This window comes from Pseudonaja textilis, chromosome 9, assembly GCF_049901715.1.
Source record: "Pseudonaja textilis isolate UNSWEBS1 chromosome 9, rPseTex1.2, whole genome shotgun sequence".
NCBI lineage: Eukaryota > Metazoa > Chordata > Lepidosauria > Squamata > Elapidae > Pseudonaja > Pseudonaja textilis.
In genome coordinates, this window is record NC_141998.1 from 4,229,598 (window position 1) to 4,243,163 (window position 13,566).

General features: G+C 43.5%; 1 protein-coding gene across 5 annotated transcripts in view; it reads left to right on the plus strand.

Moving 5' to 3' along the window:
* GOLGA7 (golgin A7) overlaps positions 1–13,566 on the plus strand; it is a 247,723-nt gene that overhangs the window by 226,666 nt on the left and 7,491 nt on the right. The window contains exons 1-3 of one of the 5 annotated variants that reach the window (XM_087938848.1): positions 1,865–1,951; positions 5,770–5,902; positions 11,285–11,437. In XM_087938848.1, the coding sequence (XP_087794974.1) occupies positions 5,792–5,902; positions 11,285–11,437 (264 nt within the window). In that variant the 5' untranslated portion in view covers positions 1,865–1,951; positions 5,770–5,791. Of the gene's footprint in view, positions 1–1,864; positions 2,018–3,520; positions 3,652–5,769; positions 5,903–11,284; positions 11,438–13,566 lie in introns of those variants that run through there. The other 4 variants (XM_087938849.1, XM_087938847.1, XM_087938850.1 and 1 more) reach the window with 4 other exon arrangements.

The window sequence follows — 13,566 nt, forward strand, 5'->3', positions numbered from 1 at the left end:
ATGCAGCAACCCGTGTCATACAGAATAACAGAACTGGAAGGGACTTTGTAGGTCATCTAGTCCAGCCCACTACCCAAGCAGGAGACCCGACACCATTTCTGACAGATGGCAGTCCAGTTTCTTCTTGAAAGCTTCAAGTGATGAAGCTCCCACAACTTCCGCAGGCAACTTCTTGTTCCTTTGGTTGATTATTCTCACTGTCAGAAAATTCCTCCTCATTTCCAGGTTGAATCTCTCCTTGTTCAGTTTCCATCTATTATTCCTTGTCTGGCCTTCAGGTGCCTTGGAGAATAGCTTGACCTCCCTCCTCTCTGTGGCAGTCCCTCAAATACTGGAAGACTACTATCATGTCTCCCCTGGTCCTTCTCTTTCCTAGACTAGCCGTGCCCAGTTACTGCAACTGTTCATTGTGTGTTTTAGTCCCCAATTCTCTTTGGACTAGAAGAAGTTTTCTGGTCCAACTCCTGACAGGTTGGTCTGACAAGTCAGGAGGCTTTATGTCAATTACCTACTAAGACCGCATTACAGTATTTAAAATACTTCACCTAGCAAGAGATTAACAGATTAACAGAGTTGGAAGGGACCTTGTAGGTCATCTAGTCCAACCCCCTGCCCAAGCAGGAGACTTTACACCATTTCTGACAAATGGAAGTCCAGTCTCTTCTTGAAAGCCTCCAGGGATGAACCTCCCACAACTTCCAAAGGCAACTTCTGTCCCATGGGTTGATTGTTCTCAGAAATTTTCTCCTTATTTCCAGATTAAATCTCTCCTTGTTCAGTTTGCATCCATTCTTCCTTGTCTCGCCTTCGGATGCCTTGGAGAATAGCACGACCCTTTCCTCTCTGTGGCAGCCCCTCAAATATTGGAAGACTGCCATCCTGTCTCCCCTGGTCCTTCTCTTCACTAGACTAGCCAGGCCCAGTTCCTGCAACTGTTCTTCGTATGTTTTAGTCTCCAGTCCCTTCATCATCCTGGTTGCTCTTTGCACTTCTTCTAGAGTCTCAACATCTTTTTTATAGTGTGGTGACCAAAACTGGATGCAGTATTCTAAGTGTGGTCTTACTAAGGCTTTATAGATCTACAGATATTATATTATACTCTGCTCCACTGAGGTCCAGAATAAAGAATAATAGAATTGAAAGGGACCTTGGAGATCTTCTAGTCCAACCCCCTGCCCAAAACAGGAGACCCTACACCATTTCTGATAGATGACAGTCCAGTCTCTTCTTGAAGGTCTCAAGTGATGAAGCTCCCACAACTTCCGAAGGCAACTTCTGTTCCAAGGATTGATTTGCTCTCACTGTCAGAAAAATTCTCCTTATTTCCAGGTTGAATCTCTCCTTGATCAGTTTCCATCCATTATTCCTTGTCTGGCCTTGGGGTGCCTTGGAAAATAGCTTGAACCCTTCCTCTCTGGGGCAGCCCCTCAAATATTGGAAGACCGCTATCCTGTCTCCCCTGATCCTTCTCTTCCCTAGACTAGCCAGGCCCAGTTCCTGCAACCGTTCTTCGTATGTTTTAGCCCCTCCAATCCCCTAATCATCCTGGTTGCTCTTCTCTGCACTCTTCCTAGAATCTAGTGGTCCTTCATCCCAAGGAAGCCTCGTTCAGCAGCTTCTCTCTTCCCTTCAAGTTACCGAGAGGACAACGTGACCAGAAGGCTTTGAAACCCACCACCAGTCCTTAAAAAAAATAAAAATAAAAATCAAGGTTGGCCAGGCGGGGCCTTACAAAGCCTTTCTTTTCCTTCCAGAGGAACCCGGAAGCGACCCACCCGTGAGCGCGAGGACCCCTCTTGTACAGACCTGACAACGTATAAATCTACGGCACGGGCCGCACAAGCCCAGCGGCCGTAAGAGTTTGCCCCGCCCTCAAAACTTTCAGGCAAAAGGTGGGGGGAGAGAGAGAGAGAGAGAGAGAGAGACAGAGAAGCGGAGCTTTGCGACAGCCGTAAGTGAAGGAGCTCGCGTCGCCGGCGGAGCGACGCTGGAAGCGGAGGCAGGAGAAGCGGCCGCGGCGGGGGCTCTGCCCGTAAGCGGGGGGAAGAGAGAGAGGGGGAGGAAGCGGCCGTTGGGACGAGGGGCGGGGCCTGGCCTGAGGGGGATGGTGGGGGTGGGGTGGGGAAATGGCGGTTGGCGGGAATCCCCCTCAGGGCCGACTCGTTGACAGCCCGGCCTGGCCTACCTCGGAGGGTTGTTGTTCTTTTCCTGAGGCGGGGGCTGGGAAACACCCCCTCCCCTCAGGCCGTGTGGGCGGAAAAGGGCATCCCTTCCTTCTCCGGCCCTGTCTCTCTTGGGGAGGGGGTGGGGGGGCTTCAGGGCACTTCTTCCTGGGGGAGGGGGAGGAAGGGAGGCTGAAAAGAGGGGGGAGCCCCATGTCAATTTAAGGGGGGGGAGGAATTAAACTTGTGAGAGAAAAAAAGGCTGGCCCTGTAGCGCTGGGAGTGGGGTGGTGGGGTGGGGAGGGGGCTCCCTGGGGGTGAGGGAGGGTCTCCTTAGGGCCTTGGTCTTTAGGCGAAAATGTCTAATTTAAAACACACACACACACACACACACACACACACACTGCCTTTAAACATCTAAACCCCCCCCCCCTTTCCTTCCTTCCCCCCCCCCCCCTGCCCTTGGCAGAATGGACTTCAGCCCCTGAGCTGCCATATAAAGGGGCTGCTGCTTAGGAAGAGTTTGCTTTTCTTGGGGGGGAGGAGGGGGTGGTTTTTTGGGGGAGTATTGTCCCTCTGGCATAAGCCAGGCTTCTCCAAAGTGACCGATACACACACACACACACAGGAGTCTCTGGGAGGATGGATCGATGTTATCCTTATTTTTTATTATTCGACGTAGGCTGGGTCGAAGTGGCGTGGATGGAATCATTTTCGTATCGTATATGGTTCTTATTTTGGGGAGGGGGCGGGGTCGATCTGAAATATATGAAGGGGTGAAAAATGAGCTGTAGAGTTTGTGTGCACACACACAGAGGGTTCTCTGACCTCGGAAATAGGAGTAGGGTTACACCTAGGGTACTGCATCCAGTTTTGGTCAGCACACTGTGAAAGAGATGTTGAGACTCTAGAAAAAGTGCAGAGAAGAGCAACCAGGATGATGAGGGGACACTGGAGGCTAAAACATAGAATGAAGGGTTGCAGGAAATGGGCTTGGCTAGTCTAGGGAAGAGAAGGACCAGGGGAGACAGGAGAGCAGTCTTCCAGTATTTGAGGGGCTGCCCCAGAGAGGAAGGGGTCAGGCTATTCTCCAAAGCACCCAAAGGCCAGACAAGGAATAATGGATGGAAACTGATCAAGGAGGAGAGATTCAACCTGGAAATAAGGAGGAATTTTCTGACAGTGAGAGCAATCAACCCATGGAACAGAAGTAGCCCTCGGAAGTTGTGGGAGCTTCATCCCTGGAGGATGAAGAAGAGAAGAGACTGGACTGCCATCTGTCAGAAATGGTGTAGGGTCTCCAACTTGGGCAGGGGGTTGGACTAGATGACTTACAGGGTCCCTTCCAACTCTGATTATCTTATCTGTTACAGGGCATAAACCGGAGATGGGGCAGGAAACGATACTCTGCAAGGCTGTGGCACATAGGAAAGCGTACCCACACCCCACCCCTGGCTTTTGCAGCTGTAGGAAGGAGAGGGGGAAATTGGTACAAATTTTTGGACTGTAGGTTTCTGGGCTTTCATACCTGGGATTCCCTCTTTTACTCCCTGCTGCTTTGGACTGGAGAGGGAGTTGGAGGAAAGTTGGTCTCAAAAGGAAAGAGGAGGACATCGAAAGAATAGGGTGCATTTTAAAGTGCTTCGTGGATGCAGTTGTCCTGATTTGATTTGGAGTTCAAAGATGGAAAGAGGATATCAATAGCTTGTGGGGGGCGAAAAGCACTGCCATCAAAATGGGGAGCCACCATAGGAAAAACTTTGCTCTTTTCTCTCCAATTGTGAAAATGATTTTAAATAAGAGCCTCTTCTGAAGCTATCAAAAAATTGGTGTGTCGTGTCCATCCACATCAGGGAGAAAGGAACCATAGATAAGATACCCCGGTTTCTATTTAGATGGGAGACAAGTATCAATAGCACTTAGACTTATATACCACTTCACAGTGCTTTACAGCCCTCTCTAAGCGTTTTACTGTCATCTTGTCCCCAACAATCTGGGTCCTCATTTTGCTGACATCAAAAATAGGAGTAGGGTTATGCTTTACTCTGGGTACCTAAGCAATTGAGCTGTTTGCCCAGAAGTATGAATGCCCTTTATGCTGGAGACTAATAGCCTATATTAAGGGCTATTTTTGTCTCCAGCATTAGCTACAATCAAATGGCTCATGTCAGGTGTTGATAGCAATAGCACTTAGACTTATATACAGCTTCACAGTGCTTTACAGCCCTCACTAAGCGGTTTACAGTCAGCCTCCTGTCCCCCAACAATCTGGGTCCTCATTTTGCTGGCCTCGGAAGGATGGAAGTCTGAGTCAACCTTGAGCCTGGTGAGGATCGAACCCCTGGCAGGGGCAGAGTTAGTCTATAATGCTGCACTCTAGCCACTGTGCCACTACGGATGATTGGGCTGTGATTGGCTGCTCTAAGGCCACCTGTCTTATCTGCATGAATTTCAACTCCCTTTCTTTGATTTGATGGGAGCCAGTTTAGGTTTAGTGGTTAAGGCACCGGGGTTGCAAGCTGGAGACTGAGTTCAAGTCCTGCCTTAGTTGTGAAAGCCAGCTGGGTGACTTTAGGCCAATCACTCGCTCACAGCCCAACCCATCCCACAGTGTGGTGGTTGTGGGGAAAATAGGAGAAGGCAGGTATGTTGGATATGTTCATCGCCTTAAGTTATTTGTAAACATAGTAAAGGCAGGATACATGTAAGTAAATAAAAAATAAATTTGGGGGCAGAGAGGCAATTTGAACTGGGTGGTTGGACCTGCGTCAAGAGGGAGCAGTTTTGCTCTGATTACACCAGCCCTGTTTCCACCAGTACATTCATGGGAATTCTTAAGCTAAAAGATTCAATTGCAATATGTTAAGTAATTCTTCTTAGTGCTGAGGTGAGCCAAGGGTGGAACAAGCTCTGGATCTTTGAGACAGAGAAAATTAGCAATAGATCATGTACCTCTTACTGGCATAGACTCTTAGAGATGGTATATGCCTTGGAAGCCACTGAATCTGTTTCAAATAGGCACAGTCCCTAGGCCATTGCTTTCACTGCTGAATTCTTCTTATCATTAGAAAGGTTGTCCTAACACTCAGTTGGGGTATGCTTTCCTCTGACTTCAGATTACTGGTCCATGCTGAGCCTTCTGGGATGATGGAAACAAGGCCCCTTCTTTTCATACATTTGGAAACTGCCGTCTAAATATTCCCAGTCTCTTCAGTCTCTCCTCACTGACCTTAAAAACAACCACAGCAGCGGGGCTCTTGAGTTGCGAGGAGAGCTGAATCATGTTTCAAAGAGCCATCTTGGAGTACGTTCAAGATTACAGTACAAAAAGCAGGATGTTGAACATCACTTGTATCTCATGACTAGAGCAATGTCATTATACCTATTAAATACTCATCCTTTTTAAGTAGAGGGAATAATGCCTTCAGTATGTATGCCAAATGTATAGGACCATTTAACTGATTATAATAGTTGCCCAGTGTGTAGAACCAGAGAGCTGATCAGCCAGGCACATGTTCCAATGCAGCCAGCACACGGGATATAAAACTAGAGTGACCTGATAAGAGTGGGACGTACTTTGATACCTTATCTATCCTTTCACACCTAGACTGGCCAGTTTGAGCTGCGAGATGAGGCCACAGCAGCCGCCTGTTGCCAGCAAAGTCTTCATCCAAAGGGACTACAGCAGTGGCACCAAGTGCCAGTTCCAGACCAAATTCCCCTCAGAATTGGAAAATCGGGTGAGTAATCCCTAGCTTTAAACTATCCCTAGCTTTAACAAGCCAAAACTGGTTGGATCCATATAATGTGTCTCTGGACACCTGCATAACTGGATAGAAGCATTCCTGTCAAACAGACAACAAATGGTCAAAATTGGGAGTGTCCTATCAAATTCTGTATCTGTCAATAGTGGTGTCCCCCAAGGCAGTGTTCTAGGACCGACTCTTTTCATACTCTACATAAATGGCCTCTGTGATCATATTAAGAGCAACTGTGTTCTCTTCGCTGATGATGTAAAGCTGTTCAATACCACAGACAATACTGCTACCCTTCAAAAAGATCTTGACTATTTATCAGAATGGTCAAACAAATGGCAACTTCAAATCTCAACAAATAAATGCTCTGTCTTACATATTGGCAAAAAGAAATCAGAAAATAAAATACAAGCTGAATAGTCAAGACCTTGTTGATGATCCAAGCTCTGTCAAGGACCTTGGAATACTCATCTCTAATGACCTAAGTGCTAGAGCCCACTGCAACTACATAGCCAAAAAAGCATTAAGAGTTGTTAACCTAATCCTACGTAGCTTTTTCTCTGGTAATATCACGCTACTAACTAGAGCATACAAAACATTTGCTAGACCAATACTCGAATACAGCTCATCAGTCTGGAACCCACATTACGTATCTGATATTAGCACAGTTGTGAAAGTCCAGAAATATTTCCCAAGAAGATTTCTCCACTCTTCTACTTGTTGTAGAATACCTTATGCCACCAGACTTGAAATTCTAGATCTAGAAAACCTTGAATTACGCCGTCTTCGGTCCGATCTAAGCATGGTATATAAAATCATACATTGCAATGACTTACCTGTCAATGAATAGTTCAGCTTCAACCATAACAACACAAGAGCGCACAATAGATACAAACTCAAGGTAAACCACACCAAACTTGATTGCAGGAAATATGACTTCAGCAAACAGAGTGGTCAATGTTTGGAATACTCCACCTGTCTCTGGTTTCTTCCCCAAACCCCAAAACTTTAACCTTAGGCTGTTCACCCCTTTCCTAAGAGGTCTGTAGGGGGTGTGCATAAGCGCATCCATGTGCCTACCGTCCCTGTCCTATTGTTTCTTTTATTTTTCTTACATGTACCCAATTCATGTATTCATAACTATGTTTATCCTTATACCTGTTATCTTATAATCGCTTGACAAATCAAAATAAATAAAACAAAATGCACTGTGCCTGAGGGACCAAATTTCCCACCTTTCATAGTGGCTTGCTTGGTTCTGTGTCTCAGCTGAATCTGTATCTACGGTAGGTATTTTAATTAAAAAGTGAGGAGCTAGCCTGGTACGAAGCAAAGAATTACTTGGGAGTATTCTGCTGCGAGGGATGGACAGTGAGTGTGAAGGCATTCTGTCAGTTGTGTCTTTTGTATCAGCAGCTTTGCAAGAGTTCGCACAGCAGGTGCGCCAGCTCTTTGTGGACCCACTAGCAGCACCCTCCTCCCATGTTTGTGGAAACTTCCCTGCTGCCCTTTATGCTTTGGCTTCAGGGACTAGGATTTGTCACTTGCTAAATCAGCTCCAGATGGAAAACCTGTTTTCTGATAGGGGAAAAAAAATCTGCTCTTACAAATGATGATGAACTCCAGTTCCTAGCTGTCTTAGAATGAGCATTGATGGGAGCGTTTTGAGTGGCTCTGTGCCCAGTCTAAGGCTGTTTTATTTAAAGGGCTACAAAGGCTTCACTAAATTGCATTGCGTTATATTGTATTTCCTTCAACAGTTATGAAAAATGAAGAGCCAAGTTACATAAAATTAGCTCTGATAATGCTAAGTATAGGTGGATTTTAGAGACGGGTAGAACCTAAACCTCTAAGACCATCCCAACAACAATGACAGGGCAAGCCACTAGAATATAGAGAGCAAACTCCATTCCTTACTAGCACCAGTGGTGTTACCTAGTTTGGATAATGAAAGAACACCAACCCCCATCATTAATTGTTGCCTTGGGCTGGGTGGAACAGAAGAGAGGAAGGGTTAACCGTGATTTCTATGTTGCTGTCTCGTGTATAAACAAAGGCTAATGACTGAGCAGTAATTATATACAACTAAAATCACTCGGAGTAAAAACATTTTTTGGCTTTTTGAAAGCAATGAAAGTACTTTTTTGAAGGGGTAGATTCTTCCTTAAGTTAAAATTGCCATTTCATTACACTGCATAGAATCAAAACGAATCTGGTAGCAACTTTTCTGACTAGCAAGTTGATTGGCTGCAATTTATGTCCTTTAATGGAATTTGCTGGTTGGAAAAGATCCTACCAATCTCCTGGTTTGGGGTGATTGTAGACCAAGGGACTTCAAACTTAGCAAGTTTAAGACTTGTGGACTTCAACTCCCAGAATTCCTGAGCTAACCTGACTGGAGGAGGAATTCTGGGAGTTGAAGTCCGCAAGTCTTAAAGCTGTCAAGTTTGAAGACCAGTTGTAGACTAATGAGGCTTTCCTCCTACACAATCTTCACTGCAAAGTTGTGTTTCTTCTGGATTTTATTTCTTCTGGATTTCTGCATCAGTTGTCTTTAGCTGTTTTACCATTCTGTCTTTGGGTTGTTGTTTTTTTAAATTTGACACTCAAGATTGTAAATTATATTTATAATTAAACTGAAATAAATAGTGACAGAGGTGCAGAAAAAAGCCATCTTTTTCAAAGCAAAGTATGGGAGATCATCTTCTATCTAAAGCAACAAATGAGAGATCAGTGTTGTTGTTTTAACTGAAATCCTATTACCGTAGAGGTTTTGAAAGAGCTGTTCTAGAAACCACTGAATCATTAATTCTACCGCTTGAATTCTTTGGTTTCTCATACTTTTGATTTTTGCAGGATGGTAACTTTTGATTGGATTTAAGTTTATAGGACAGACATAAGCTTTGGCTGTGAAATCTCAGAGCTGTAACCCTTGGATGGTGCCTACTTCCGGTTCAGAAGTATGCAAAACAGGTTTGTCCGGCTGACTGCTGAGCACAAGCAATTAACCACACAAGTGCCAGTGTTGTCTGTGGAAATCCCTTCATTACAGTGGTAACTAAAGCAACACGGGACATCCTGTCCAAGCATCTCTCATTTGGGCTTCAGTTCTTGGGGTTATGTTATTCAGGTTTGAATCTGCCACTAACCAAAAGAATAAAACCCGACAAGGACCAAGTGACATCAGCTCTGTATGGCAGGGTATTTGGCAGTGGAGCCTTTGGTTATAGGATAGGATGGGATAGGGATAGGAATGGACCTTGGAGGTCTTCTAGTCCAGCCCCCCTGCTCAAGCAGGAGGACCTATACGGTTTCAGACAAGTGACTGTCTAGTCTCTTCTTAAAAACCTCCAGTGATGGAGCACCCACGATTTCTGGTGGCAAGCTGTTCCACTGGTGAATTGTCCTCACTGTTAGGAAGTTTCTCCTTAATTCCAGGTTGCCGCTCTCCTTGATTAGTTTCCCTCCGTTGTTTCTTGTCCTGCCTTCTCAGGTGCTTTGGAGAATAATGATTAGGAAGGCATTACTGCACATGGTTCCCTCTTAAGGGCACTGGGATCAAAGCAAAACAAAATAGACTTCTGAGAGCCCCTTTCCCTTGGGAGTCTTGTGAACACTCAGGGAGCGGGATGGCAAGTACGGAGAAGAGCATTCATGGGTGGCTGGCATGGCTGACTGGGGAATTCTCGCAGCTGAAGTCCACAGACCTTTAAAGTTGCCATAGTTGGATGCCCCTGATTTAGATACTGTGTAGATGCTAAGGACAGGGTTCTTTTTTTCTATGACACTAGGAATACATAGGTGGTGTGTGTGTGTGTGTGTGTATGTGTGTGCCTTTGAGTCTGTCTTGACCTCAAGTGACTGCGTGGACAAGTCTTTGCAGTTTTCTTGTCAAGTTTTTCAGAAGTACTTTGCTGTTGCATCCTTCCCAGGGTTGAGAAAGAGGGACTGGTCCAAAGTCCCCCAGTCATTTATAACATTCATAAGCTATTTCACTCTAAAGGTTTTAGGCAGCATACAAATTATGTCAAAGTATGATAGAAAACAATAGTATAAAAACAATAGAATTATAAACAACAACTCTGGATTTCAGTCAGGGCTATTTTTTGCATTATTATAGATGGTTTTATACTGAAGATGTTTCGGACAATGCTGGAAAAAGAGCACTTAGTTTTAATATTTACTGGAGACTCTGGAAATTTTCTACATATTGCTGCTACAGATGTCTTACTTGGATTGAAAAGTGACATTAATTTGCAAGGATTTAGTAGCATATAAGTTCAATCGATCAAATATGTTTGCTGGAGTGTTACTTCAGTGTGGCTAATACCCACAAGAACCATAGAAACAGGATGGCAGAATAGATCGCAGCTTTCTGTGTTCAGATCAATGCAATGAATAATAAAATAGGTTGGATTGGCGCTGTTCAGAAAGCCACAAAATAAGTCTAATCAAATGTAGCATGTATGAATATGGAGCTGCTAAGATCACATTTAACTAATCTAGTTAAGGACCTCAGGATTTGAGTACTTGCACTTTGAGGGCAGCATTTTCGGCTTCTAAGATTCCTGGAGGAAAGTCAAAATTTGTGATATAAGTAACTAGGAATCTGACAGCTAAGAAGTAAACTTTATATATGCTAAGAAGTAAACTTTATTGTATAGAACAATTCTCCTAGTAAGTAATAAAGGCACAATAAAAATTAATAAAGAAATTATATAACACAATGGATCTAGCCTGAGATTTCTGCCTCAAAGCACCTTTCAGCTTCCAAGTGAAAGAAAAGGAGAAAAAATACTGTATATTAAACCTTAATGGTTTAAGAATAATTAACCCTTGTATGTTCTGGAATTACTGTTCTTGCTACATGGGTCAAACTTTTCTCTGCTGTTGAGAATTTTCTGGTATTTTTGTTCTCAAATACTCTAATTTACTGGCTACTTATGCTGGGTGGATATCAGTGTTGAAAGCAAAAGCAAATATGATTTCTCATTGTGATCTTTTGATCAGCAGTTCCACCAAGGAAAAACATACTGTTTTCATTGTAGCAGCTGATTGCTTTCTTTTGTGAATTGAGTTGTGCCAGGAACGGCTTTGAAAAAATATATTGAAATGCTTTTCTGAAGGAAATTGCATTCTTTCTGTGACTATTTTAAAACTTGTAATTGTTTCCTTAGCCCCAGTTCTGCACACGAGGCTCCTGGCATATAACTTTTCATCCAAGAAGTCAAGTTCTATTTCCTGGGGATCTGAGCCATTGAAATTGCATATGGCTTTCATCTAAATATGTTGAAGGTTGTTTCCATTCAAGAAAGTAGATTTTGTACCTGCCTGAATGTCTGTTTCTAAATGTGATCCTTTGTTCAGATTGACAGGCAGCAGTTTGAAGAAACTATAAGAACCCTGAATAACCTTTATGCTGAAGCGGAGAAACTTGGGAGCCAGTCCTACCTGGAAGGGTGCTTGGCTTGCTTGACTGCCTACACTATATTTCTGTGCATGGAGACACATTATGAAAAGGTCAGCTGACTTCCTTTCCCTAAAAGGAAAAAAAGGGGGGTAATGTATACCAACTTGGAGGCTTGATGGCAGAAAAAAAAAATTCCACAGAAGGAACAGCATCTAATCCCTTTGCAATAAAATATTGGAAAGACATCCTGTTAAACCTCCTTTATTAAAGCCTGAGCAGGATGTGGTTTATTGCTTCCATTCTATGGTCAAGAATGTCATTTTCCATTCTGATTTTTTGATAGCAGTTACAGGAGATGTATTTAGCTTCATGTAGCTAAGTATTAGGACTCACTCTCCGGCATCTGCTCCCCTAGGATAGAGCTGTATCACCTGATAGAATATTTCGGTATAAATCAAAGTGTCTGCCTATGAAAAAGTTAACTACATCAAGAGGAAGGCTAGATTAGCACAGGTTCTGTTTAGATGGGGAAACGTTCCATTATGTGTGGGTTTTTTTTCCTTCCAGACAAGGCAGATAAAATTTATTTAATTCTTGTGTTTATATGTTGCAACATTAAAAAAAGAGAGACTTCTTGTAGCTTATATCACAAGAACATGAAAATCTTACAAAGCAATGAAGTTATAAAAACTAATAAAAAACACAAACAACTATAAAAGCGGTAGGCAAATGGAATATGAAAACAAGGGTATGGCCAGGAGAAAATCACAGTGGAATCTTGTTCCTGCATTTTGCTAAGCAGAGTTAGTGTATTGTGTGAACCTAATCATTCTAGTTTATAAACCACGATTTACGGCTTCATACAGTGCTTTCAGCCAACTGTGAGTGATTCAAAAGAGCATTAATACAGCAGCTTCTGAAGGCAAGCCAGTCCACTGATTTTAACTGTCAGAAAATTTCTCCTTGGTTCTAGGTCGCTTCTCTCTTTGAGCTGTACTTCAGTACATTGGACAAAGGCTCTTCCTACTCCTTTTTCATGGTCTTTGTTTCTTAAAAGTGTATCTTGCCTTCCTTTTACCTGGGGAATCTTCCTTTTGTGCTTCTACAAGGAGCCTTGTAAAACAGGAGAGAAATAAACCTTAAAATCAACCAATGAATTATGTGGTTGAGTACACAGGCTCCTTTTGAGAACAGCATGGTGCTATGAAGGCTGCCTTGAGCTGCTTCAAGCAAGATAGCCTCCTTCTATTTCACTTAGGGTTTTGTTGCCATAACTTCAGCCACCGAAAATAACTTTTGCTGCTTCCATTCCACACTCCTATTGCCCCTACCAGCTAGTTGTCTTTCCTGCCATTGATAACATTTCAGGGTGGCTTTCCTGAAAAAAAAATATGAATGGCATTTTTTTTCCCCACCCACCACTTTCCTGGCCTTAAAAGCCTTGGTTTTTGGCCAGATAATGATCTTTTAGAAAATTTAGAAAAGGTCATATTTTCTCAGAAGTCAGCATGACAGGGTTCTCTGACTTTGCCAGGGAGTATCAGTTTCACGCTAATAGCTTCTGTTCCCGATTTTATATCATCGGGATTTTGTGCCAGTCTGTGGCTACTCAGAGGTCTCTCTACTGAGACTCCCTTTGTGGTATTCTCTTTTTGAAAATAGACACAGGACACATTTAGTTCCAGCCAAGTTGGCTTTCAGAATGTTGCCTATTCTGAACTTGGGATAAAATACTTTCCAAGCACCCCACTTCTGTCTTAACGCTAATCTCTAGTTGAAGAGAACCTTTTACAAATATTTTAAGTGACACATGTTGTGGCTACTCTGTTGTGATCCAGGCAACGTCCATTTCTGTGTCAAACAACCTTTCCATTTTTCCACTGGGGTTGGTGGCAAGGGTGCATTTGCCATAGTAGTTGTTGGTAGCATTGTCTCAAGAGAGTAATATTTCATGTGTGTGCCCAATTGCGTACAACATCATACCATCATTGCAGGGAGAGGTCAGAGTCAGTTGTGAGAATAGCTTGCAGGTATTCTGTGCGGTAGGAAGTTAAATATAATCAGGATCCAATACTTGGATGGGAAACTATTGGGATGTAGGCTAGACTAAGAAAACAAATATCATGGCAGAATGGGAAATCGTCTTCCACATTGCTGGCTGCTAGGAAAATTGTAGGGTTTTTTTTTTCAAGGAAGTGTCCCTGACATTACCATGAGTTGACCTTGATGGTAGAAGACT